The following is a 27,565-nucleotide window of genomic DNA, read 5'->3' as shown; positions in this document are numbered from 1 at the left end:
TCTCAGAAATTCCATGACCAGTGCTAGAGTGCTTAATGCATGCTTGCATGGGGTTTAAACCATGGTATGCTGAACAGCAGAGTCAGAATGAGCTGGAACAACAACAGAGGTTTCCTCAACTTGAGGGAAAACCTGAGGTTCAGACTGCATAGGCTGAACAACAGACGGAGCAGAAGGCAGGTGCAAGGGTGAAGGAGGTTGACTCCTAGCAAGAGTTGCACCCAAGGATTGTACCAGCTAAGCGGAGGACGGAGGCGGAGTAGTCCGTTCCTGTTCCTGAGAGATGAGTGGAGCATGAGAAGGTTGAGGCTGCGCAGAACAAGGTAAAGTTCTAGCAAGCTGAGGCTCCTGAGGCGCAAGTGCATGGTGTAGATGAGCTTGCCTAGATGAGGGTTGAACTCGGTGCAGCGCTGGTTGAGCAGACAGACTCACGGAGGGGAGAGGTTGTTGTACCCCAACCGAGAGTTGCACCACTGGAGGAGCAGCAAGGGGAGGAGGAGGAAGAGTGTAACTCTCCTGATCCCAAAGCAAGGGTTGCCTAAAGAAGGCTGAGGCTGAACAACACTGTGAACAGCAAACTCCGAAAGTGGTTCAACATCGTACGCCTGGCAGATGGAGCTGCGACTGGGTGCAGCGAGTGCAGGCGGGTGCAGCACAGGCTGAACGGGTGCAGGAGGTTGGTGCACCACCGGTGCAGGCGGGTGCAGCATAGGCTGAACGGGTGCAGGAGGTTGGTGCACCACCGGTGCAGGCGGGTGCAGCACAGGCTGAACGGGTGCAGGAGGTTGGTGCACCACCGGTGCAGGCGGGTGCAGCACAGGCTGAACGGGTGCAGGAGGTTGGTGCACCACAGGTGCAGGAGGTGCAACACTCTCAGCACGACACTCACGCATCAAGTCCGAAAGCTGTGCTTGCATGGACTGTAGTAGAGTCCACAACATCATACGCCTGGCAGATGGTACTGTGATCAGGCGGAGCGAGTGTAGGAGGAGGGAGTGTAGGCGGAGGCGGTGGAGCAACACTCTCAGCCCGACACTCACTCATCAAGTCCGAAAGCTGTGCTTGCATGGACTGTAGTAGAGTTCACAACATCGTACGCCTGGCAGATGGTGCTGCGACCAGGCGGAGCAGGTGCAGGCTGGGCGAGCACAGGCGGAGCAGGTGCAGGCTGGGCGAGCACAGGTGCAGCGAGAACAGGTGGAGGGAGTGCAGGCGGTGCAACACTCTCAGCCCGACACTCACGCATCAAGACCGAAAGTTGTGACTGTATGGACTGCAGTAGAGTTAACTTGGGGTCGGCAGACACTAAGTTCTGCTGAGGTAAAGCCTTAACAGCAGAGATCTGTTGTGGCAGAACCTTACTCCTCTTAGTCGGAGTGTAATCAACTGATGACTTAGGAGAGTCAGAGCTAACCCAACGACTGCATTCGGGTTGTGAACTTTAACTTCGTACGTCTGGCATAGGTCTGGACTTAACGTTTAAGAAGTCTAGAGACCTGAGACCAGCGTTACTCTTTATTTTCTCCCCTAATCTCTTCTGCAGACGAGCAAAATAAGGGCTCAATCGTCTGCGGGTGGGAGTGACGGTCTCGGTAAGACACGCCCACAACCACCGAGAATACTTCTGTGCGCCGATCAAGGCCTGCTGAACCCTTATGCCCTTCGACATTGCTTCTCCCCTGGGCTTGGGAGCTTGCAAGAGGTCCCGGACTGGGAGGACGACTGGCGCGCACAAAAGTACCCTCACGCACTAATCACTTATCACTTTGATTTCTGTTTGCACTTATTTCACTGAACTCGAAACTTAAGTGGTTTGTACCTGAAATACGCAATTCTATCCTTTCTCAAAGTTAGTAATTGCGAAAACAGAATTACAATGTAACAGAAAAATCTAATGAAAGATAAATCAGTGGTTGGAAAGAGACTAAACACTAGATCACTCTAGAAACGTTTAGTTTCTTCCCCTAAAGAGACTAGGGAGAAGAGCAAAAATCGATAATGACGTTACTCGTACGCCTGGCAGGCTTGAATGAAACGTTTATCCTCTTTCTCCCTCCGTCTCTATCTCTCTCTCTCTCTCTCTCTCTCTCTCTCTCTTGCTTAGAACCTGAGAGAAGAGCCCAATCATATATATCGTTAAAACATATTATTGTTAAAGGAAAAAAATGAAAAGTTCCTTTATTAGGATCAAAACCATTAAGTTAAGAAAGAATGAACAAAACGCTAGACACGGTTACTCTTACTGCAACGTGAAACCGTGAACATTCTTTCTCTATCGTAACGATAGAGTGCAAGTTGAACGTTCTGAACGTCAACAACTGCAGAGACAAAACAAAATGTTAGTTCAGCTTTGAAAAAAGTACGAGACTGTCAAAGAAAATCTTTCAAACTCTGTGGCGGAAATAGCATAATATGTTAACAGGTAAAACCGAAATGACGGGCTCAAAGTTTATTAACTTCGGTAAAAGACCGCCTACTATTAGGAAGGTCGAATATAAACAAATATAAAAATTAATTTTAATGAGTTTATAATAAAAGGAAGTTAATCGAAGAGGCCTATAAGAGGCGGAGAGATATAAAATAAATCTATAACTTTGTTAAGCAAAATTAAGAAAGAGAGTCTATACTCTCTTAGACACCAACACTTCCGTCTAAGGGAAGGGTCGGCCATTGAAAGGTGAACGAGAGTTCATACTCTCTCGTCACCAAAATTAATCAAATTATTCCAAAAGCTAACTAAGCTAATATAGAAGTTTTCCAGTAAAGCGACAGCCGAAATCAAAGAGAAATACTTCACCAAAGTCGTGAAAATACTCCAAGAACATAAGCGTATCCCAGAACGTCTTGCCGGAAGCACGACAGAGGAATAATTGAGGAGGTGTCAACAAGAAGTACTTGAGTACCTGGCCACAGGTGGCGCTGGTTAATACACCCCCTTCTAGTATTGTGATAGCTGGCGTATCCCTCCATAGAATTCTGTCGGGCAACGGAGTTGACAGCTACATGATTATCGGGTAAGTTTAATATTGAAAAAATATGTTACAAGGTTCACTATTTAACCATTTTAAATGTAAAACCATCTCTAACTGGGGCAGAACTAAAAAGTATCTAGAACATAGTCAAGTTCTATCGTAAATTTCTTATATGGATAAAATCTTCATCAGCATAGAAATTTGGAGTTAAACATTTTTTATTGCTTATCCTCATTCTTCTTAAAAAGAATTATTTGCACTAGGATCGTTACTAACATTCTAAGATGTTTGCTTAAGTATTCAAGATTTCTTTAGTATTCACGACTCTGTTTCCATTGTGTAATGCAGCATGTCTCAGACATTTAGAATATGACCTAGTGATTATTTTAATTTTCATAATATAATGTAATTGGTCGTATTTTTTTATATTACTGTCAAGAAATAATTTCTTTGAATAATTCTTAGCTAAATTTTGCAAATAACCTATGGTATTCAGGTTTAAGTAAACTAATTTCAAAGGTTAGTACTAAAAGTTTAGACTTATTTTCAAATTTTTGCTTATTAAATCTAGTATGGGTAATAAATCTCCTACATACAGTAGATTTGAGAATAAAGCCATCAGAAGAAAATTGGGAGTTAAATGGCATGACAGGATTAGGAATGAAACTATGAGAGAGATTACTTGAGTGCTATATGTGGACGAGATCATTACGAGAGGTAGATGGAGATGGTTTGGGCATACTCTTTGCACTCTCCAAGAGAGATTGGTTCACTAAACGTTCATCTGGGCTCCACAAGGCACTAGAAGAGTTGGAAGACCCAGTCCTACATGGCTGAGGACGATGAAGCACTAAGTAGGAGATGAGTGGAGAAGTATTGAATACAAAGCTCAAGATAGAGACGACTGGCAAAATCTAACCAAGGCCTTTTGCATCAATAGGTGTAGGAGGAAATGATGATAATAATGACATACGGTATGCTTTGTCTTTAAATCTATGATTTTAGATAATTTTTCTGATTGCCAAGGTACATTATACTGTACAGCAACTGCTTTTGCTTTTGGAAGTACTTGGGAGAGCTATCACCTGCACTGGTAAAAAATGTTTGTGACATCAAAATTTCCTTATACAGTAATATAAATAAGGTTATACATTTTTCTTCATGCAATTCATCGGAATGCCAAGAGAACGTGTAATATTTATAGGAGGTCGCTATGACAGTCTTTCCTTCTATCTTACCTGCGGTAGGAAGGTTTTACTAATTTCATTAGATATAGAAAGCTTAAACCCTGTGCCATTTGTGCTGCTTGTGGTCAAAGAGGGTACACTAAGGTACACTATTCTATGTATCTTATTTCTCTTCCTCACTGGGTTATTTTCCTTTTTGGAGCCCTTGGGCTTATAGCATGCTTATTTTCCAACTAAGGTTGTAGCTTAGCTAGTAATAATAATGATATTATATCCTTGTGTACTCCAATCCTCCCTTGTCCAGGAAACCAACACATTTTCCAAGTTAGCTAAACTATTCAGCAAAGGAATTTTAATCCTAAAATAATTTTTATACTCAACTGATGTTCATATATATATGCCCCCCCCCCCCCCCTCCTCCTCCTTAATTGACTGGTGATGCCTAAAGGATAGGGGTTTAATTTCAATTTTGAGACTGAAAAAAACAGAGGCTATGGGATATCCAAAACCAGGTTATTGCCATTAACAGCCAGATTGTTGTTGTACCTTATTGGAAACATCTCTGTCTTGCAATCGGTTTGACGTGAGTTAGCGACCCACTCAAGCTCAATAATTTCTAGTAGTGTCTGCAATTACATCATTGTGAGATAGGGATGGGGAACTTGGGGGAGCCTATAGGTTTACTTGCCGATTCATCAGCAGCCATTGCCTGGCCCTACCTAGTCCTAGCTCAATGGAGAGGGGGCTTGTGTGCTGATCATATGTATATGTATGGTCAGTCTCTAAGGCAATGTCCTGTCACTTGCCTCTGCAATTCATAAGCACCCTTTAAACCTTTAATTGCCTAAGCCTGTTAGAATAAAATAAAATAAAACAAAAACAGGACAATTATAGTTTTAGGGTAACGTCAATACAAAATCAGACTTCAAGAGAGAAGCATTATGAACATCAGCCGAGCGTAAAATTAATTCATTTTAACATAAAGATTTTGTTTTTGGTGTTCAGCATATTCACGTGTTTATGCAGTTTCAAATACTATACTAAAATTTCAACAACCATACTGTACGGTAAAAACATAGTTTTACATTTAACAGTACGCATCTATGATCTTCATGACTATCAAAATAATACTTCAAGATTTAATATCCTAAAACTATCGACATAACTATTTTTTTTTCTAAAATATGTAGCTGAGGTTGCTGTTCAATCCTGATTAATTCTTTCATTACAAATCAAGTCTTTACAGTTCTTAGTGAAACGATGAACCTTTCTCCACAAGTGTATCGCAGGTATGACAAGGGCCACACAAATATTGTAACGAGATTGAATACCAAATATTCATCAAATATAATACTCAAACTAATTGTAATACTGTCAAATGAAAATCACTCCTTTACTTTCTTGAAATATACCCTATTTCTAACTTCTGCGACTAGGCCCTGGCCTTAAAATCCTTATTAGATGGTTCTTCACAAACTTTAAAAGCTATCTTTCAAAAGGATTCTTATCAAAATTTATTATCTGTAAAAATAATTCAAAGTACCTTACAACTTGAGAGCTATCAAGATCTCTACCAAATTAAATGCTTTCATCCTTACAGAAACTTATTTTCTTAAGAAAGATATACAGTACGCAGCTTCCAGAAGACCACAGGACATTTATTAAAAAATAATTCTATTGTAAAGAAAGCACTATGCCAGTGTCTTTCAAACAATATATTCAAAACCTTTTCTTTATACGATGAGAGATTCGACAGTAACTACTCTATTTATATCCAAAGTCAACCATTTATAATAAAGATATGGGAGACATTTTGGCATAAGAAGGGTGAACCATCCTTGTATTGCTGAAATCAATAGTCTCGAGAATCTCCCCCAAAAGAGCAGTCTAAACTAAATGGCAACTGGCAATACTGTACTGTGCTATCAAACCATAACTACTCAAAACTCAGTCTCTTTTCTTGATATTAATTCCCCTTTATCTAGTCAGTAAAAAGGGTAAACCATCCTTGTATTGCTGAAATCAAGTCTCTTGAGAATCTCCCCAAAAAAGCAGTCTAAACTAAATGGCAATTGGCAATACTGTACTGTGCTATCAAACCATATCTACTCAAAACTCAGTCTCTTTTCTTGATATTAATTCCCCTTTATCTAGTCAGTAAAAAACTTTCAAGCTTAAACTAAACCTAAAATGTATAAAGTGGGGAGGCTTCTTATACCAAGTAATTTCCTTAAATGAAATCAAGAAAAGGATATTTTTGAGTTGATTTAATTTAGCTATGGAAGTTTTAATCTACAAAATATAATCAATAATGGAGTTCTAAGAATTTATACCACTCAATGAAAGCTATTTCAAAAAAGAAACTTACCTTCACAATGGGTCAAAGAAAATGAATAATCAATAACAGCAGCAGGAAAATCTACAACGGAAATATTATAATAATGAAAAAAAAAATGGTCTGCAAATCAAGATAATTCTACAATACATAACTAAGGTTTTAGTCACTTTGAAAAATGCATAACTAGGCTCGAAGGTTAATCTGCATTCAAATGAGAAGCGAGAGAACCCAGGGGCTCAAATTGAACAAGGTATGCGGAGTAATGCACAAGGGTATTTCTCAACCTCCTGTGCTTTCGCTATCTTATTTTGATAATGCACTTTGCAGAAATTAAGCCACACATCTCTCATGAAAAGTACTTACACGAATCCATAATCAGACCTGACCATTCCATATCTCTATCAGAATATCTTGATATATCTGGCGATAAGACAGATATTCTCCTCAACCTCCCCTAAAAATAGAAAATGGGATCGGCTTGAAGACCTGAAATGTCAAGGGGTCAGGCATACACGAGGAAATGCCTAACGCAAACTACGAGAGGATGCAAGATCAGCTGCCCTTCTGCTTGGCTTTTGCTTGTGTGGTTATAAATATCTTAACGTACACATGTAATATACTTTACCAAACATGTAAGAACCAGGACTGGCGTATCATTGTCAACTTAAGCGTAAATCTTTAAGCTAATGGGTACAATGCATGTTAAAAAATTCTGAGGAGCAAAACAGTTTCTTGGTCATTAGTTCACTTTCAGCTCTTTTATCAGTCGTAGAATAGCTGTTCTTTTATCAGTAAAAATTTAAATATATCAGTACAGCCATAACAGACATCTCATTTACTGCCTAAATAACAAATATACAAGGTTAATAATGTAAGCATTAATAAAATGCACACTCGCCTCATACTGTACATGAAAACAATGGTGCAAGCAGCAGTTAAATACTGACCATGCATCAAATAAAAACAAATCAAGCATAAATTAAGTAAAAAAAAATAAACTACTGTGTCAGGAAAAACTCCAAAATGGCACACTAAACAAATAAAAGGTTAAATTAATAAAAGAAAGTAAACGGATAAAACAAGATAACACGGTTTCCCAACTCTTTGCTTACTTCAAACGACAGCTTGTCCAAAGCTAGACGTCAGCCAAGATGTTTGTGCCTGCCGTCTGCTATGTAGTATCAAATGCAAAAAAACCACTTACTTATCTCAATGAGTCTGAATCTTAGTGCATACTACATACATACTGCACTAAACCAAACAAATTATATCAACAATATGTAGAAAATTATAATCTCAAAAGAAGTCAAAACAATACCAAAAAGTGATTTCATAACAAAATATAGGAGTTTTAAAAAACCTTAAAATAAAGTTACAGGATAAATAAATGGCATGCTGTTATTTGCAGCATTATCATCATGCTTTGTTATGAAAAACAAATTCTACAAGGTTACAGCAAACACATTAGTATGCAACACCACACTGTATGCTACTATGAATACTACAGGGAAAAAAAATACAAAGCCAGCGAGGATGATATAACCACATGTTCCCATTTCTTATAGTTTTCCTGATTTACACAAAACCTATCAATGTTGATAAATAAATTTCATTCCACTAGATCCAGTCCAGAAGCAAAACTATGCTTCATACATCAATTTTTGTTAACCCAAAATTTTTCCAATAAAAATCTAATAAAAAAAATTATATAAAATTTATTATTTCAATAATTACTGAACATTCATGATGTTCTGTTTTAAAAGCACAGCTTTAACTCAAAAATTAGGGGAATAGTACAGCACTGTAGGGGATTTGTATGCCAAGCCCTCCCATATCTTGGAAACCACTGCTACTATACACAGGCCCTGATGTGTGCCATGATGAAAATATCTAAAGTCACTTTGTCCCCACTAATTGTGGGGAGAAAGGCAGGATTGAATGAACCGTGCAAGTATTGAAACGATGGATTTCATCTTTAAAATATTGTTAAAAGTTACCAATTTCACTAGGTCACCAAGGAGTATTACCAGGAGAATTATGTTTTACATTTCTTGCTGTCATATTGAACATTTTACATTGTCTTAGAAGTATTAGGTTCAATAAAGGCTGGGATGGATTGGTCAAGCTGGAGAAGATGCAAGGGCCATCATATAATACTGTACTTTACTTCAGATTTACGTACAGTATGTTATCCGAGTACTGTAATACTCTTGTATTCTATCGAACAGAGAACGGAAAATTGTTGGCAAGGTCTATGCTCTTCTGCCAAGAGGGGGAAATTTGATTTCAGAACAGCTTCAATCACCACCACAAGTTAAGCATCAACTGTCTGAGTCGACTAACTAGCAAAAGCCACTTGATTTACTCTTGAAGCAGCAGAAATAAGTTTTTACTATATATGGTCCTCTTATAGATGTTCTACACCTGGAGAAGATTCAACAAGAAAAAGAATCTTCCTTCAATAAATGTTCATTCTCCTCTAATTCACCTCTAGATTTCAGGGATCTAGTGGTGCGAGACTCGGAAAACCCACGTCTTAGGCAGGACAAGTGCACAATCTACATGCACTTAAAAGCACATGACACAATGGATGTGCAATCCGCTCAAGATTCAGAGGGTGATTAATAGAGGAGTTATTAACATAAAATTCAAAAGCACTATACAGTATGTGCAAAAATTTAGAGCCACTATTGGTGCGATTTCAAGGGCCCATTGGTGAGTTCCTCACGCAAGTCAGAGGTGCTAATGGCACATGTTTCTTCTTCCTCTGATTTATAAAAATTGGCACAAGAATATGAGACACATGAAAATTATTGGTGCTCTGTGAAGAAGTGCAATCTATGTAGTGATAACCCCAAACATTGTAATGAATGAATGAATGGTTGGTAATTGTCTGGCATCATAGCATCAATGGTCATTGATGCTAATTGCAGTACGCTTAATAAACAATTAATAACTTAAAATAAAAAGTTAATAAATAACTTAACAATGAAACATTTAACATTTAATATATCATTCAAAACTGAGTAAGAAGGCCAGCTTTCAATACGAACTTAAAAATGCCACTGGCATTATAAACAATGTCTCTGATATCCTCAAGACTTAAACATTCAATAAGTAAATGCTCAACAGTCAGAGGAACTAAGCAATCATCACAAATATTGTAAAGCGCTGAAGCACAGCATTCGCATGATAAACACAAAGAAGTGCAAGTGCTCTCGGCACTAGCTGTTATCTCTTTGTATCATGTAATGCGAAGCCTATTTTCATTAGCGAGGTACCTTTGAGAAATGAAATTTGGCCCATATCATGGCACGAGGATCATAGACACTTTGCTGATCCAGAGGGGAGAGCTTTAAACACACGCGTCTCCTAAGTATAAGAAGCACCTACCAGCCTTGAAATTTCACTTAAATGATTCAGAAATTACACGAGGTGCTGAAGCACTTCTGGACATCACTAAAGAATGACCTACCTGAGCATTGGAAAAATAATTTACTCCTTGAGAAGTAGAAATTGGCCCTGACATAAAAATTTTATTGATTGCTATCAGCTTACACTAGCCTAGCTTCTGGACAGCCCAAATAATTCTCAAAACTGTCCTAAACTATTCAGGTATACTGTACTCTTTTCCTCAATAGGTGATGCATATTTCATGCTTGTAAAATTTAGATGCATATAAAATCATATTTCAAAAGACATACTGTACCCTGAATGTTTAGTTAAAAAGTTAATGGAATCACAGTTTATCAAGAGCCTGATAAAACACAAAAAAAAAATTTCTGTACTTAAATAGACTTTTACTCTTAGCCTTATAAAGCAAGAATGAGTTTTTTTCAACATGGCTGTCACCATTGGCCACGAATAGCAGTAAAAGTTTCCGAGATGGGGAGGCTAAGCATATAAATCCACTGCTAATCCTCTAATATTTTGGTTTGTCAAGAAAAGTTGTGCTTTCAAAGCTAATGGCACAAGAAATATTGAGTAAGATTACTTGAAAAAATAACATTTCTATTTACAAAAATTACTTCAATATGACATAGATTCATTAAACCTACTTTGTATACATGAAAGTAAAATTTTCCTTTGTGATTTTAAACTCTTCAGATTACTTGCATAGGAAAAATCATAAGTTTTTAAAGTAATTTGTATTTTTAACTACACAAAGTTAGGAAACTTTTGAAGTAATTTGTATTATTCCTAGCTTATAAACCTTAGTCCTTTATGTAGGGAATATGTTTTCAGCGCGAGGTGGAACGGCTGTTAAAATAGTTTAACGAGGTAGTTAAACGAAAGGCGGAGAGTGAAGGCGAGAAGTCCAGCCCCAAATGTCAAAAGCTCTTCCCTTATGACTTTTCAGCTCAGGACTGAGGGTGGTTGAGCTAGGAAAAATACATATGACTTTAAAAGTTTGTAATTTGTTCCTACGGAAAATACAAACCATGATCCTTTAAGTAGGGAAGCTCACTAACCAGAGGGTCGGAAGACCACCACGATCAAACTGACTGGTTCTTTTTCTTCCCTGGAAATGTTAATTTACCTGGTCCCATACGAGAGTGAGAGAAATTACTCCAGCAACCTCCTATCTGTCTATCATTGGGATGAATAGTCTAATGGAATGGCCTATCCAGGAAGATTGGTACATGGTCAAAGGAGGAATCCCTTTCCCTGAAGGGGATAGCAGTCTGGAATAATATACCTGGAGTATGATAATCAACAGTTTAGCATATATTCCACCATCTTCCCCCTCGATTAGGGAGGATGGGGAAGAACTTCTCTAGGTTTTAAAGAATGGAGCTTAGGAGTGTAGTTTACAGCATCAAGTCAGATCCAGTGAGTAACATTTCAACAGCAAAAGGATTAGAGGAGAAGAGCCAGTCAATCTGCCTTCATTCCAGACTTAAATCTATACATTACCATAGACAAGATGCATGGGAGCTGGGCTTGCTACACAACTTTTGAGGAGCCACCACAAGACCAAGTGTTAAGGCACCAAGGGACTTATGGGTACTCCTGTAGAGTAAAGACTGTGAAAGTGGTCTGGTGCATACACACCCCAACCTTTAACACCTAGCCAACTGCAAGATTCCTCTTGAAGGCAAGGGTGGGGCCTAATCCCTGACTTTGCGAGTTTCAGTCCTAGCTGGTAATTCAACCTTCTAAATAGTTGAGGTAAATGCATAACAAACTGACTCACAAATTCAGAAAGAAATTGCATTCCCAGACATGTCTTTCTTAGTACTCCCAGTGCTAAGGAGATGCCAACACTCAAGTCTGAGGTGTTGGGTTTTCTTTAGATAGTACCACAGAGCCCTCATGGGACTCTAAAACATCTCCTCTCCATGCCACCCGATGCCTCAAGTAGAAAGGGCATTAAGCAGAGCTCAAACCCAGGATCATGCCCCACCAGGTTCCGAGTTTTGGCCATGAGACCTGGTACTAAACTAAGGGAGCTCCTCTCACCTCTCAGTGTAGGAGGATAAGGAAGAGAAACCATGTAACTTACCTAACCTCTTTGCTGATACTAAAGCAGCAGAGACAGTCAAGAGAGTCGGAACCTTGACTAACCGCCCTCTCAACAGCTCAGACGGGTACAAGTGAGAGTGTTGTTGAGAACGTGGGATATATCACCCTCCAAGACCTGAGGCCCCGAGATCAGAAAAACTGCTTGAAGCTCCTCACAACCATAGACAACTCCTATGAGGAAGAAAGGTCTATTTCCTTCTATCCCATGCTCAAGGCTGAGGGGTAGCCCTGACAGTAGTGACTGAGAGGAGCTTCTCTCGACAAGGGAAGATATCACAGGAGTCACCGACACTGGGGAAACACTCACCACATCCTTCACCACATGTGCCACCAAGGGAGACACTGGTACTCGGGCAGCCTATCTTAGATCAACTAATGGTCAGTGGCATGCACAATCGAAGAAGAGCCTTCAGCCTCTAATGGGGAGCGGAGAACACTGGGGGGAACCCTACACGCCGAAAAGCCCACTGACATAGCTCTAAGGGATCCTTGCTCCTACAGCATACTCCTGGTGACCAAGCAAGGAGCGTAAGCACAGGAGCGGCATTAGCAGAATCGCTCCATGATCAGAAGGAAGAAGCAAAGTTCTACTCCTCCCCCTCAGAGCATACGCCCATCACCGTATAGGAAGTCATGATCTACACATGGGAAAGATTGCGAACAATTGTGCCTCTAGCAAGAGGCACACAGAGAGTGTGGATCTACTGCCATTAAAATAAAAATTTGATATAAAGTCCATCCTTTCTAGAATGTACGAATTTCTTGCATCAGAATCTCAGCAATTCACTTCCAGAAAGAAAAAGAAAATGAAATGTTCAATTAGTGGGGCAACAGTACAGAAGTCTGCATTCGTTGCGGCTGAAAACACGTGAGAGGCTTTTGACAGGTGGGGAACTCCTCCTCCTCACTCAACAACCTAGTTAAACAATTTCAATGGCCATCCACCGTGCGCTGAAAACATACTCCCTACTCAAAAAACAATGGTTTGTACTATGCGTAATAACAAATGTTTTACTCCATTCAGCTATAGCACCAACAAACTTTCAAGGAAAACAATTTTCATTATCATTCAAGGTTTTTTTAAGGTCACAAGATTTGTATTCAAGGTGGTAACAAAAATCTTGTTAAAAGCTCTCTTAGGTAGTATAAGCCTTCCTTATACTTTCCATAAAAGATACCTGTGATTTATAGAAAATTAACATGTGTATATTTCTATTATACACAAATAACCTTAACTTCCTTTGAACACATGTAAATTGCTATACAGTATTAATTGTATAGTATTTATATCCCTATTATTCTCAAATTTTTAATCAGTTTTTTATGATGATAAAGGCTATCCTTTTGTAAATGCATATCACTGCTGGACAATGTTTCATGTCATTTCAATGAATCTCCTCTCACTTGGAGCCGAGAGCTTCGACCTCTAAAAATAAATAAATTTATAAAGCTCTTCCTATCCATAAGATTGCTGCCTTACGTAGCATTTTCAAGCTGTGTCCGGGCATCACATAAGCAGGTGGCTTCCCTTGTTCTCGTCTCTCATTTCCAAATGGTCATATGTGAAGCCTAAAATTGCCCTGAGCAATTATTTTTGTCTTGCAGTGCCTCCTGGCTAGTACAGTGGAACATGTTTGCTTTGCATTCGCGTGGTGGCAGATCGATCCCAGCCCGAGAACGTGAGTTTAAGCTATTTACTGGGGAGGTCACTGCTGTGCTCGGGCACTACAGTGGGGGGTTGGGCTAGCCCGGGTGACGTTCTGGCGAGCATCTATCCTGATGAAACTGGAACTGAAACCAGACACCTTTAACCTTTGTATCTCTGGCTCTAAAATGTCTCCCAGAAAAATTTTCATATTCTATTCTTACACTAAGTACATTTGTACAAAGCATGCTCTATGGATGATAGGTATGATAAGTGTATGGATAATACTGAACTTGCGATGCAATTACATCTTGATTTTACAGAATCACACTGTAAGGACACTGAAGCTAAGCATAGGAAAAGATGAGAACTAATTCCTCAAGTGCTGAGAGGTCTAGCGACGTTTCCAATACACTTGAAGCGGCATGTTTAGCTTCAGATGCGAGTGGTAGCATACCCTGACTTGGACTTCAATCAGTTGGTGGATAAATAAACGAGAGGAGAGGTAGCCTCCAGATTCAGGTATATTTAGGGTCGATTAGGTCTCTGTCTGAGAACTTGAAGGAGAGAATAACATGAGAGGAAATTCATATAACAAAAGGAATTGAAGGTCAAGATGTATTTTTTCCGTGTCTCTCAGGCACCTGATGACGAAAATGTACCTAGTTGTATTCCACCAATCAGACATATGTTTATAGAAATTTTTAGTTAGCCCTCTTCAGAGGATGTTACCATAGGCTTAAGCAATCTAAAATGCATTAGCCCCAACATCACCTAAATGAAGCCCATTGCCGTGCTCCCCTCCAAACCTGGCCTCAGGTTCAGGACCTAGATCGTACCATGCTAACCATGCCATCGAAAGCCCTAACCCAAAGACGGCTTTAACCCCCCTTTCTGAGATGACCACTAAACATGATGCATCAGCAACAAGCCCTGTGCCCTCCAGGATTTATTTTCATGTGTTGGCCATGCAGTATTCTAGAAGTTTTATTCCAACTATGACCAAGTTGTGGAATGATCTTCCTAATCGGGTACTTGAATCGGTAGAACTTCAAAAGTTCAAACTTGCAGCAAATGTTTTCATGTTGAACAAGCTGACTTAAGCTTTTTTTACAGTCTATATATGAAATATATATTTTGATGATGATACTGTTTTCAAAATACTTTAATTGTTCATTATTTCTCATATCATTTATTTATTTCCTTTCCTGACTGGGCTATTTTTCCCTGTTGGAGCCCTTGGGCTTATAGCATTTTGCTTCTCCAACTAGGGTTGTAGCTTAGCTAGTGATAATAATAAAAATAATGAGCTTTCTTTACCAGGACCTTTGTTAGTTGAAAAACTGGTAGAAGTAACAACGGACATCTATTTTGTGGATGTTAATGTTAAGGTGTACTGCAGCCACCACTTATGCACTTGCCACCGTCAATAACGCTGTCACTTCCCCATCTGTGGTAACCAGAACTACTGTATATCCATTTTGGATGCCTCTTATCTCTTTAACTCTCCAAAAGAAGTTAAAATAACCAAGTTAATAAAGTAGGGCAAAGGGAACTGAGTCAAAGAAAATGTCCCTACTTATATATTACAGGCCCCTCTGATGGTCCAGCACTTTGCTGCAGTAGAGGGGCTTGAGTGTCTCAATGATGGGCTGGGCAATGGCGGTGGGGTAGTTTATCCACCCTGGCAGGCTCAACCATATCGCTAAGACCAGTTCTGAGAGACCAGACCGAGACTGGACCCCTATAGGCCTTCTCCTTTAATTAAGATAGGCAAAGGCTAGGAGAAGGAAAACTCCAAAATCAAACCAAACAAGACCCCAACGGCGGAGCTTCCCAGCGCCGGCGGAAGAGGGCAATGCCTGTCGGGCAGGCAACAAGGAGGGCCTTGACATAACAAGAACCCGGCAGCCCAATGCAACCAACATCTGAGAAGCCGCCTGTCTCATATGTCTTGAGCCGCGGTGAAAACGGTGTGGGCCAAGTGTGTGTGCGTGGCCGTTGCAAAGCCACGACCACCCAAAACAATATACCCAGCTACTGGCATTCTGTCGTTTCCTCCACCCTTCTTCATCTCACAAAAGAGTAGGACTTAACAGCCACATCAGGCATAAGCACCCACCCATAGATAGGAGGCTGATGGCTAATGACAGAACCCAATGCTTGGACACGAGTGGGCGCCGACGACGACGATATATTACAGGGTTGAGTAGGTTGACTCCCCATTTATTCTACTCTTGAACAAGATAGTAGAAAAACACTCACCGTATGAGGTGAGGGAGTGCTGGAAAGAGTGAATGCCAAGTCAGGTTCCCTCTCTATTCTTATAGGATGAAGGTCCCCATCACATCAAGGAGAATAGTAGGGTGCCAAACAGATAAAACTACTTTTTTTTCGATGACCCCAGTAGTAGCAAATTGTCCAAGTACAACAGGGCCCTTATCTCTAACAGATGTAGCAACCTTGCCATCAGAGCCATGACACTAGTGAAGACCCATCGAGCTGTACTTAAACAGAAGATAAGCAACTTGAACTGGAGTACCCTGCCTCCATAAGCAATGCTTAGAAACTTACTCGAATCTGGATGCAGGTGCATATAAAAATAAGTTTCCCATATGTCTACCAAAAATCACCAATTGTTCCTCTGCACTGCCGCCAGAACTGTGGAAGAGGCTTCCAGCGATAACTTCGTTATTGAGAGGAAGGTAACAATTGGAACACCCTACCAACGACATTTATCAAAAATGAAAAGTATCTGTTAAAGACATTAGTCACCTTGGTGACTGACACAGGTCTAAGATGAGAGGAATCACCCCAAGTGACTACCATCTAAACACACCTTGTAGAGGACACCAAGGTCTACCTCCAAATGCATCACATGTGGTACTAACCTTGGAAAGAATGGTTAAGGCGGCATTTGAGTCAGGGGTTTCAACATCAAGGTAGGGAAGGTATGTTTTAGGCCTCAAACTCGACACCATTTATGGAAAACAACTGAGGCTAGGAGCCCAACTTGGGTGGTAATAAAGCTAATGTATCATGGATATAGCACGGCCCTACACCAATATCCTCCAGAGGGCAAAGTAAATGTTTGTACGGTCTTGCTTTGAATGTCCAATTGAAAAGAAAACATGATATATTGATCATTAGAGGCATGATGGCTGATTGGTAAAAAAATCCTTCTGACCACAAGAGCCCTGCCCTAAACTTTGTTAGGCAAAACCTGCTATTCTCCTCCTTACTTGACCTCAATGATGTCTGAATTAAGCTGTTCATTTGTTTCATTTTCTCATTAAAATCCTGGCATACTGTACTGCCACTTAGGACACTTCCATTCCTGAGAGGACAAATTACAGCTCATTCGTAAAATACACTCACTGTTCCGGCTGTACTGCTAGATACAATGAGCCTCATGGCACTGGAGGGACAAGTCTCAATTCTCTTTCTACTCAGCATCCAAATCCTAGCTACGTGACTCCACATAATCAAGACAGACTTTTATCCCCTGCATAGTACTACCCCAACACTCATCAACTTTTCCTCTAAAGAGCATGCATTGACTCACAAAACTATACACTTAGTGTTTGGTTCAATAATCCTCTTAAAATGTTTAAGATGAGCAAAATTGGTTTTGATTATGAATTTGGGAGAGACACTGCAAAGCCAAAGGAACAACTACTATACTCAATGCACTACAAAAAGCCATGAAATGAAGAAGTGCTCGGAGCACTTTAGGTCGCCCCGTGTGACCCATTGGAAGAGAAAGACCAGAACAAGGATATCAGAGGGCAGCCGCATTCTTAGCTGCCCACCAAGCAAGGTTGGGGAGCATTGAATAGGGTACCAATCGTACAAATGGGGAGATCTGTCAAAAGAATTTGTACTCAAATTTAGGAAGGAAGGCTGTTGCCACCTATCAGATAACAGCAATAAACTTTTGTGGATTTCATCTGAATAATTCAGAAAGAGCATAAGATGAGTTCATGTTACACTGTTACTGTATATAAATACGAGTGAAGACCAATCAGCAGTTCAAACTACATGGTTAAAGAAAACTGAAAGACTTAAAAAGAGAACTGCTTTCCTTTGGAAAGTGCTGGGGTCACTCTTTCACAATCATAATAAATAACAACTGTGGAAAACTTAAAATAATAGCTGGTATACTGCACAGCTTCTTCCAAATTTTTGATAAAAGTATCAAGCATTTTATAATTATTAAAATCTCCAACAAGGTTATTTTAGGAGTTTTAAAGCCAACATTCAAGAAAAATTCAAGTAATAGTACTGTATCATACATTTTACTGATATATCTCTAACTCCTAGGAAATAAATTTTCTGCCAATAACATTCATAGAAGCTTTCAAGAAATCTCACAGCTTCAGATACCAGGTTGTGGTGGCCAATGTGGTAACGTCCCTGACTGGTGATTGCCAGACTGGGGTTCGAGTCCTGCTCAAACGCGTTAGTTTCTTTGGTTGCTGCAACCTCACCATCCTTGTGAGCTAAGGATGGAGAGTTTAGGGGAGCCTATAGGTCTACCTGGTGGGTCATCAGCAACCATTGCCCGGCCTCCCTGGTCCTAGCTTGGATGGAGAGAGGGCTTGGGCACTGATCATATGGATATATGGTCAGTCTCAAGGCATTGTCCTGCTTGATATGGCAATGTCACTGTCCCTTACCTCTGCCATTCATGAGCGGCCTTTAAACATATCATAACTGAATTTGAAATGGTAAGGCTTATAGAAAACCACATGAAGTGGCCCTGCAATTAACAAGTATTTATGTGATTTTATCATCAAGCTAATCGCAAAAGGGGTTAACTGCGGAGACTTCAGAATTCCCATCCATGTTGCCCTCATATTGAAACTCGACAAAGAGCCAGTGACAAAAGTGTTGTATGCAATGAAGGTATTGAACATTAAGTGTTGACCCAAGTACAGTAATACCTCAGGTTACAAATTAATTAGTTCCAGAGTGGCTTTCATAATGATATATTTTTGTATAATGAAATAGACTCAAATAAATTTGAACCATTCAATATACCTAATCTCCCATCGCAAATTTTGTTTCATATCTCGAGTATTTTTTCGTAATATGAGGCGAAAAAATCTTCGTGTGTCACTTCATATGAGTTTTTTGTAAACAGAAACTGTATTACCGTATAGTAGATATTTCCAATGATTTTGGGTACCATCTGCTGTAAATTATGCTATGCGTGTGATTCTTTCATAAAAGTATGCACAGTACACAATACAATGAGGTATTCATAGTAAGATTTTAGACATAACTCATACATACTGTGATTTAGGATTTCCCATTTTCCATTCTATAACAGCATAAATGAGAATTGCAGCAGTATATTTTTATTTTCAATATCATTATGCTTTACTGCAGTGTTCTAAAATAAAATCCTCCTGGCAATGAACTATTTTGTCTTATATGTGAAGTACAAGTACAGTATACACTTAAAACTTATAGTTCCTTCCATGAAGACCACCTGTATACACTATGACACACTCTCAATGGCGATTGTAATACATTTTCTGGCTATATACTGCCAGCAAAGTATTGCACCTCTGGTCGTAGATATCCAACCAAGAAAGAACAGACCAGCCTCTCCTCAACATATTAACTTTTAAAACATGTGGACACTTATATGTCAATTGGACTATTAACCCTTTTACCCCCAGGCTATTTGGAAATTTCCAACCCTTAACCCCCAGGGGTTATTTTTTTTTCAAGCATATTTTGCTGTATATTTTTTTTAAATTGCTCTAACAGCCTTAATTTTCATCATAGAGAGGTCAGATTGGTCTCATTCTCTTGGAAAATGCCTGAAGTATCTCAAAAAATTATCAAAAATATGAAAAAAAAAAATTTATAGCATTTTTTTGCAAGGACGTACCGGTACGTCCATGGGGGTAAAGGGATGAGTTTTGTGAAACGTACCAGTACGTCCTTTGGGGGTAAAAGGGTTAAATCACCAAAATGCTCTACTTCACACCAAATATCATTCCAATAAAAATAACCACCGGGTTGATTGTTTTGCCCAACTACAATCAGCTTCTGCATTGCTTTATCAAGGTAATGACTGGCTGAAATTTTCTTTATTTCCTCTTTTTGATTTTCTCTTACCCTGTACTCGCTACAGTAGAACTAAGAATACTTGACTGCCAAAGAACAACCATTAACCAGAAATTGAACAAAATTAATAGCAATTAATACTGTACATGCAAAATGGCTTTAGCTGGAAAATTTTATGAAAAGATTGTCATGGCACACCATCATGATTTGCCCTTTATCATATAAGCTGAAGCAGTGTAAAAGGAGTCTACTCGACACCCTACACAAAACGTCATAGTCTCAGATTATTCAGGAAATATTTTAGAAAGGGAGAAATATGGAATATCACCACGGCTGCCTTTTCATATCACAAAATGCTACAATAAATGGTACAAAGTCTAAAGCTTAATAAACTAAACTGCAAATCTACTGTACAGAATAATGCACGGATTAAAAAAACAGGGTAATTGATATATACAAAAGTATAAAATAAACATTTACGTAACTAATAAAAATAATTCAATTACCATCATAAAACTTTAATTACCGCAACAAATTACAACATAAAAAGGACAATACACACTAAGAAAATAAAAAATAAACAAAATAACGTTAACTGAAATAAACTGTACAACTGCCACCATACACACTGCAGGAAAATACCAACAAAGTATCTGTGGTAGCAATTCAGTATTAAACTGTAACTGATAAAGAGAAAATAATAAAATAACTGGGGAAAATAAGGGGTCAAAATACTGTACACCAAAAACATACCATTCCTATTCCACAGATGTACCTGTATTTCCACTTATTCAGCCAGTAACAGAATGGATATTTAATCACAGTATATACAGTTAGTAATATGGATTTTTCTTTAATAAAATCATTTGTTATGAGGAAGTTATGACTATACTCAATTTTTCTTAATGAGGCGCCTTTGCAGTTACTCGCAGCGGTGCCGTTTTAGCTCGGAAAATTTTCCTGATTGCTGATTGGTTAGAATTATCTTGCCCAACCAATCAGCGATCAGGAAACTTTTCCGAGCTAAAAGGGCACCCCCCTGCGAGTCGGTGCAAATCTGCCTCGCTAAAAAGAATTGACTATAGTGGCAAGCATGCATTTTAAAGACCACAACATAATCTACTTTGAAAATACTGTAAGGTAATACCTATTTTACAAGAAGATTCTAATCACAGATCATTTGGAATTATAAACATAAAATAAAAAGAGCTTTGTACTCATTGGATGAACGTGGATACCAAATCCTATGTTATCTATGCAAAAGGATATCACTTGATTAACTATGGCCAGTGAAAATACCTCACATTATCAAAGTAACTGACTGACGGAGTTGAGTTCACTGCCTGATCAAATACTGGAGGAAAACGATGACAAATTATAGATTCTATCAAAACTTACTATGCGACAAAAAACTTGGATTTTAAAAGTGGAAGCCAGAATGAAAACAACAGCAAAACAATAACCTAAATGAAAGAGGAAAGTTATGTAATAAAAAAGATATTTTAAGATGAAAAAACGTACGAGCCTGAGAAAAGGGAAAGCAATTATCCAAAAAGACATTAAAAATAGGGAAATTTATGGAAGAACAATGATGAAAGGAGTTTTAGCATCAGGAAAATTAAGCATTTAAAACAAGGGAAACATTAAATTTAGCAACATCGAAAAGGTTCTTAATGAACTTCACAGATAAAAACCTTGAACAGAGGACAGTATTGCCTTGCATAAATTGCTTTAAAAAGGCATGGAAGTTTAAAAATAAACTCTTTGTGAAGTTCAGAACTACACTGAGAGGAAAAGGGTACAAAAAAGCAAGCAACAGTACTTAAAAATGATTGAAAAATATATCGTAGTACCTGACAGCATCAAGTGCGTTCCAAACCGCTTTGGAATGCTTATAATCAACGGCAGAACGTTACCTCATATAAAGAAGGATGGAGAAATAAAAAGAGAAAGCCAAAGTACTAAAAATCATTAATACTAAATACCTATGAGACAATTTACATTATTATATCTGAGAATCATAAACGAAAATCACATATCCATCCTAGCATGTACTAAGAATAATCTCTCCTTAACATAGCAAAATATCACATGCTATAATGCCTATGCGAAATATGTATGAAATTCCTACATTACAATACTTTATACAGTTTGAAATCCGAACACAAAGAAATAAAAATGCATTTTAAAAAAGCTAACAAAATATTCAGGAAATTTTGCAAATAACCAGTTGAGTTTTATTCCAGTCTCAGACTGCGTTATCACATTCCAACCACCAATAAAACAGCCAATTTTGATCTCTTTGGTAATTATACAACGGAGACTCATCAACAAGACAAAATCTATGTGAACAAAGGATGAACAGAGAAGGAACGTTTTAATAGTGTTCAGTAACAACATGATCAGTACAACAATGAAAAATGGCTAAGGAGTGCCACTCCTGAGTATGTTATTCGTTTTCAGTGAATTACTGTACGTAAAAAATATCTAAGCTTGTGACAAATCGGTCATCCACACCATAACTCTCGTTTTGTAATACACAAACTGTACAAGAAATAAACTATTAACCACATCCAGATTACAGAAACACCTCAACATGATAATTAATATACTGTACAATAAAATTACATATAGTGTTACTTAGGGGCTACAGCAAAGAGGATTCCGGATCGTTATTGTATAAATGTATAAATTGTTTTACGATTGGATTACTACTAATGCCTTCGAAAATTATACAAATTCCTAAAGGAAAATATTAAAACCTATACCGAATTAAAAACGCTCGCAAACTGAAGACTGATCGGTTTCCACATTTTCTAAGTTTATGGTTACCATATTATCATAACCCTTTTTTGCCGAGTCACCTTTACTCGACTCAATATTTTCTTTCTGTTCACTACAGCAAGAATGAGACGTACAGTCTAATCTGTGATCGATATCCTCCTGTTTTTGACTAGTACAATTACCAGAAGGAACCTCTAAATGATTACTATTAATATTATTCTTGAGCAAATGATTTTGTCCAAGGCATCTGTTACTGGCGGAAATTTGGGAGATACAAATGTGATCATCTGCAGTTAGAGCAGAGGAGAAATGAGTGGAAGCATTTTCTTTATCCTGAGAAGCATTAGGGGGGATCCAATGAGGGTAGCAACATGCAGGAGAAGCAGATTTCTTGGACACGTCATGAAGACTAGCCGATGGGACAGCTAACCGCAAACTCTTCCCATGAGATAGAACTTGGTCGGTGTTGGCGGTCCCCCTAAGCGATGGGTTAGAAGCACTTTTTACCTGTTTGGAGACCCCACAGCATGTCTGGGCAGCACATGCATCCTTATCATTGGATGGGCAATCTAGAATGCAATCCTCCGCAGATTCAATGGACGCCGAAAGATTGTCGTCCTCAAACTCAACAAATTCTGGCTGAATGGTTGTTGAGTGTATACCTTCTTCGTGGAACATTTTCTTAATCTTTTCGGCAAGGACCATATAGTCCTTCAGGTTGCGACATCTGAAAATTCAGGGAAGACATGCAGTTGAGCTAAAATACTTAATTTACCTTTGCAATTAAAAAAAAAGACAATGGTAGTAAGTAAAAATAAGTAAAATCTAAAGTGAGAACTTTAGGAAGTCAAGTCTACCAATACCTCTATTTACTCTTTCCCCCATTTTCTTTACAGCATAACAGCTTACATTGGGATTTGCTTTCCAAGCTTAGCCTTTCCAACTAAATACTACACAATACCTCGGGTTACAAGTACAGTAACTAACTTTAAATATAATGTATATGCAACAGTACAACCTGTGAAAAAGAGCATACAATATGTAACTCAGTAGTAACTACACTGAAATTGCAGAAACTTACATGGTACATACTGTACTAAAGTACTGTAGTGAAGGATATTATAAACTGTACCTGATATGAGCTGAGGCGATGATTCTCTCCCCTGCCAACTGCCAAACGTGGAATTCGTGAACCGCCAAAACGCCATCAACATTCAAGAGTTGTTTTTGGATGCCATCCACCTGGAAATCAGTAAAATCTTATCTATCCTCTTCACATAAACTAACGGCATTACATTATCATCACCATCATCATCTCCTACAACTATTGACGCAAAGGGCCTTGGTTAGATTTCGCCGCCGTCTCTATCTTGAGCTTTTATTTCAATACTTCTCCATTCATCATCTCCTACATTATACCTTTTTAAAATATGTCACTTGGTAAAAGTCTTGCAGATATGAAAATCTCCACTAATAAAATCTAAATGTATTTTGAAAAACTAAATACATAACCCTGCATAACTCTTAATTATAGTTTTAGTTTTCAAACTTCATGGAAACATAACCATTAAATGCTACATTCAAAATAAGGCAAAGGTATTAAAAGCTAACAATATTGTGCATTCATTACATACTGGAGACTTAAATATAAACACATTTAAATAAAAACAGCTAATTATCAACAAAACTTTCATACTACTATATATCAAACCAAAGATACGAAAAACCGAAAAAACTGTTTTACCTGAATGTGTGTAGGAACAGTCTGCAGAAGGATGAGAGCAGAATCCTTCAATAGTGGCCATGTGCTAATACCGATGAGAGTGACTAGACACAAGGAAAGTCCAGGATCAATATATTTTGAGTATTCCCAGTCAGTCAACCATACCACCAAGGCACTGATGATGACAATTACTGAGCCTGTAAATGGGAGATAGATCTTCGTGAAAAACTTGAGCCATTAACCCTTTTACCCCCAGGCTCTTTGGAATCATTTTTTCCCCAGCACATTTTGCAGTATATTTTTTTTTAAATTGCTCTAACAGCCTTAATTTTTATCATAGAGAGGTCAGGTTGGTCTCATTCTCTTGGAAAATGCCTGAATTTTCTCAAAAAATTATCAAAAATATGGAAAAAAAAAATTTTATAGCAATTTTTTACAAGGACGTACCGGTACGTCCATGGGGGTAAAGGGATGGGTTTTGTGAAACGTACCAGTACGTCCTTTGGGGGTAAACGGGTTATAAGACAAAATGTTTTTAAAACTCAATATTATATTCAATTTATATGCATGATACTATACTGACGCAATGACACAGCTGGAATGGGATGTGTCGTTATTTCAAATCATCATTTATAAAATAGCTAATGTCCCTGAGGCTTTGTGCTGCTAGTGCAATGTCACTGTCCCTTTCCTCTGCCATTTATGCGTGACCTTTAAACCTGCTCCTAGAAATAAAATAGTTGAATAAGTTACTTACCCAAGGCATCTGATAATATATGTAAGAACACACCCCTCATGTTCATCTGGGAGGCACCGCTTTCCTTCTTGCCTCTGTTTTCTCTGTTGGAGAGCGAACTGGGAGTGAAGCGCTCGTCATTTTCATTATCATCCGTGGCCACTAGAGCATTGATGGTCACAATCTTATTCTGATGTCTGTGTGAGTGTCCATGTCCACCGTCATCATGACTATGTCCACCATGACTGTGACCATGGCCGTGTTCTGAAGAAAATAAAATCAAAGCTAGAATTATCCTATGAAATTTACTGGTGTAATAAGTGCACTTCAAAACTACCTGACTCTGTCCGTCAAAGTGCATTCAAAGGATATATACAGTAATATACGAAATCAATTCGTTCCAGAGTGGCTTTCGTCACATAATTTTTTCGTATGATGAAATAGAGCCAAATTTTTTTGAATCATTCAATATACATAACCAAATAGAGTGAATTTTGTTTCATATCCAAAATATTTTTTCTGATATGAAGTGTGAACATCTTCATATGTTTCGTAAAATGAGTTTTTCGTGTACAGAAACTTTCTTATCTAGACGTTTCACTGATTATTTCACACTTAATAATATTAAGGTCATGTAAGGACATGCCATGAGAAGAGATGAAGAGTATATTGGGAGGAGAGTAATGGAAATGGAGGTACAGGGAACGAGAAGGAGAGGGAGACCAGAGCGGAAGTGGATGGACTGTATCAAGAATGACCTTCGATCAAAGGGATTAACCAGTGATGAGGTGTGGGACAGAGGTAGATGGAGAAAGCTGGCCAGAAACATTAACCCCCACATACAAGTGGGAAAAGATGCAGACAAAGAAGAAGAAGAAGAAGAAGGAGGAGGAGTACATGTTAGCTCTCAACTTACGATGGAACAAGCCCAGTCCTATTAAGTTAACGACTAAACCGGTGACGCCAACTATGAGGATCAGCTTTGGATTATGCAAGGCTTCGGGTTCATATAACCTGAAATTCATAAAAAAAAAAATCTTTAGAGATAAAAAAAACCTTTTTGTCACTTTATGTCAATTCATTAATATAAACAACGCAAAGACAAAAGAAAACAGGAGGGAGAAATCTTACCTATTTAGTGATTCAACAAATATCGAGAAACAAAGAGCCATTAGAAACACACTGTTAACAAGGGCTCCTAAGACTTCTGCTCTAGCCCACCCGAAGGTGTTTTTACTCCATTTTTTCGGTGACATCTGGGGAGGAGGAAAAAAGCACGGTAAGTAAACCATCATTATCATCATTATTATTATCATTATTATTATTATTATTATTATTTTTATTATTATTATTACTAGCTAAGCGACAACCCCAGTAGGAAAACCAAGATGCTAAAGCCCAAGGGCTCCAACAGGGAAAATAGCCCAATGAGGAAATGAAACAAGGAAATAAATAAACTATATGAAACGTAATAAACAATCGAAATAAAATATTATAAGAACAGTATTATTATTATTATTATTATTATTATTACTAGCTAAGTGACAACCCCAGTTGGAAAACCAAGATGCTAAAGCCCAAGGGCTCCAACAGGGAAAATAGCCCAGTGAGGAAATGAAATAAATAAACTATATGAGAAGTAATGAACAATCAAAATAAAATATTATAAGAACAGTATTATTATTATTATCATTATTATTATTATTACTTGCTAAGCTACAACCCTAGTTGGAAAAGCAGGATGCTATAAGCCCAGGGGCTCCAACAGGGAAGATAACCCAGTGAGAAAGGAAATAAGGAAAAACTACAAGAGAAGTTTAAGAACAATAATAACATTAAAAAAAATCTTTCATATATAAACTATAAAAACTTCAAAATAACAATAAGAAGAGAAACAAGGTAGAATAGTGTGCCAGAGTGTATGAGATCAATTATAGCAGAGCATATAGGAAAAATCTGATCTAAAGTATAAATATAATACAAAGCTGAAATGAAAACGTCTCACGTTATGGAAGATGGGAAAAACGTCTTCTCACCTTGACACTGAGAAAGGCTATGACGAGTGCCAGCACGTCGCTCAACATGTGGAAGGAATCGGCCACCAGGGCCATGGAATTTGTGATATACCCGACCAGGAGTTCGACCACGAAGAAGGAGGCTGTCATGGTGAACATGGTCAGGAGACGACATTTCTTCCCTGTGTAGCGACCCATGGTTGCTGGTTGCTAATATGTATTTTTGTCCGTCTAATTGGGGGTTTAAGTCTTCTGGACTACAAGCACATTCAAACGCAAATAAAATCTGAAAATGAGAAATAAAACAATTATTAGGGGTGTTATCTTGCTGATTTTTTAAATTAACAATAGTAATTGTAACAATATAAAAAAATAATTTCTAAAAATTTATTTTTTTAATAATGATATAAATATGAAAAAGTACTCTCTAATATATATATATATATATATATTTATATATATACATACATATATATATATATATATATATATGTATATACATATATATGTATATACATATATATATATATATATATATTAAACTAATATTCCATA

General features: G+C 38.2%; 1 protein-coding gene across 3 annotated transcripts in view; it reads right to left on the bottom strand.

Annotated features, from left to right (window-relative positions):
* ZnT63C (zinc transporter 63C) overlaps positions 1-27,565 on the bottom strand; it is an 89,932-nt gene that overhangs the window by 15,654 nt on the left and 46,713 nt on the right. For 2 of the 3 annotated variants that reach the window (XM_068388040.1, XM_068388038.1), the window contains exons 2-8: positions 27,032-27,296; positions 26,127-26,251; positions 25,912-26,009; positions 25,017-25,259; positions 24,281-24,456; positions 23,669-23,778; positions 21,706-23,263 (exon numbers count right to left, since the gene is read on the bottom strand). In XM_068388040.1, the coding sequence (XP_068244141.1) occupies positions 22,525-23,263; positions 23,669-23,778; positions 24,281-24,456; positions 25,017-25,259; positions 25,912-26,009; positions 26,127-26,251; positions 27,032-27,208 (1,668 nt within the window). In that variant the 5' untranslated portion in view covers positions 27,209-27,296 and the 3' untranslated portion in view covers positions 21,706-22,524. Of the gene's footprint in view, positions 1-21,705; positions 23,264-23,668; positions 23,779-24,280; positions 24,457-25,016; positions 25,260-25,911; positions 26,010-26,126; positions 26,252-27,031; positions 27,297-27,565 lie in introns of those variants that run through there. The other variant, XM_068388041.1, reaches the window with a different exon arrangement.

This window comes from Palaemon carinicauda, chromosome 15 (genome assembly GCF_036898095.1).
Source record: "Palaemon carinicauda isolate YSFRI2023 chromosome 15, ASM3689809v2, whole genome shotgun sequence".
NCBI lineage: Eukaryota > Metazoa > Arthropoda > Malacostraca > Decapoda > Palaemonidae > Palaemon > Palaemon carinicauda.
The sequence above is the reverse complement of the archived record's forward strand: the minus strand, read 5'-3'. Positions and strand labels throughout refer to the sequence as shown.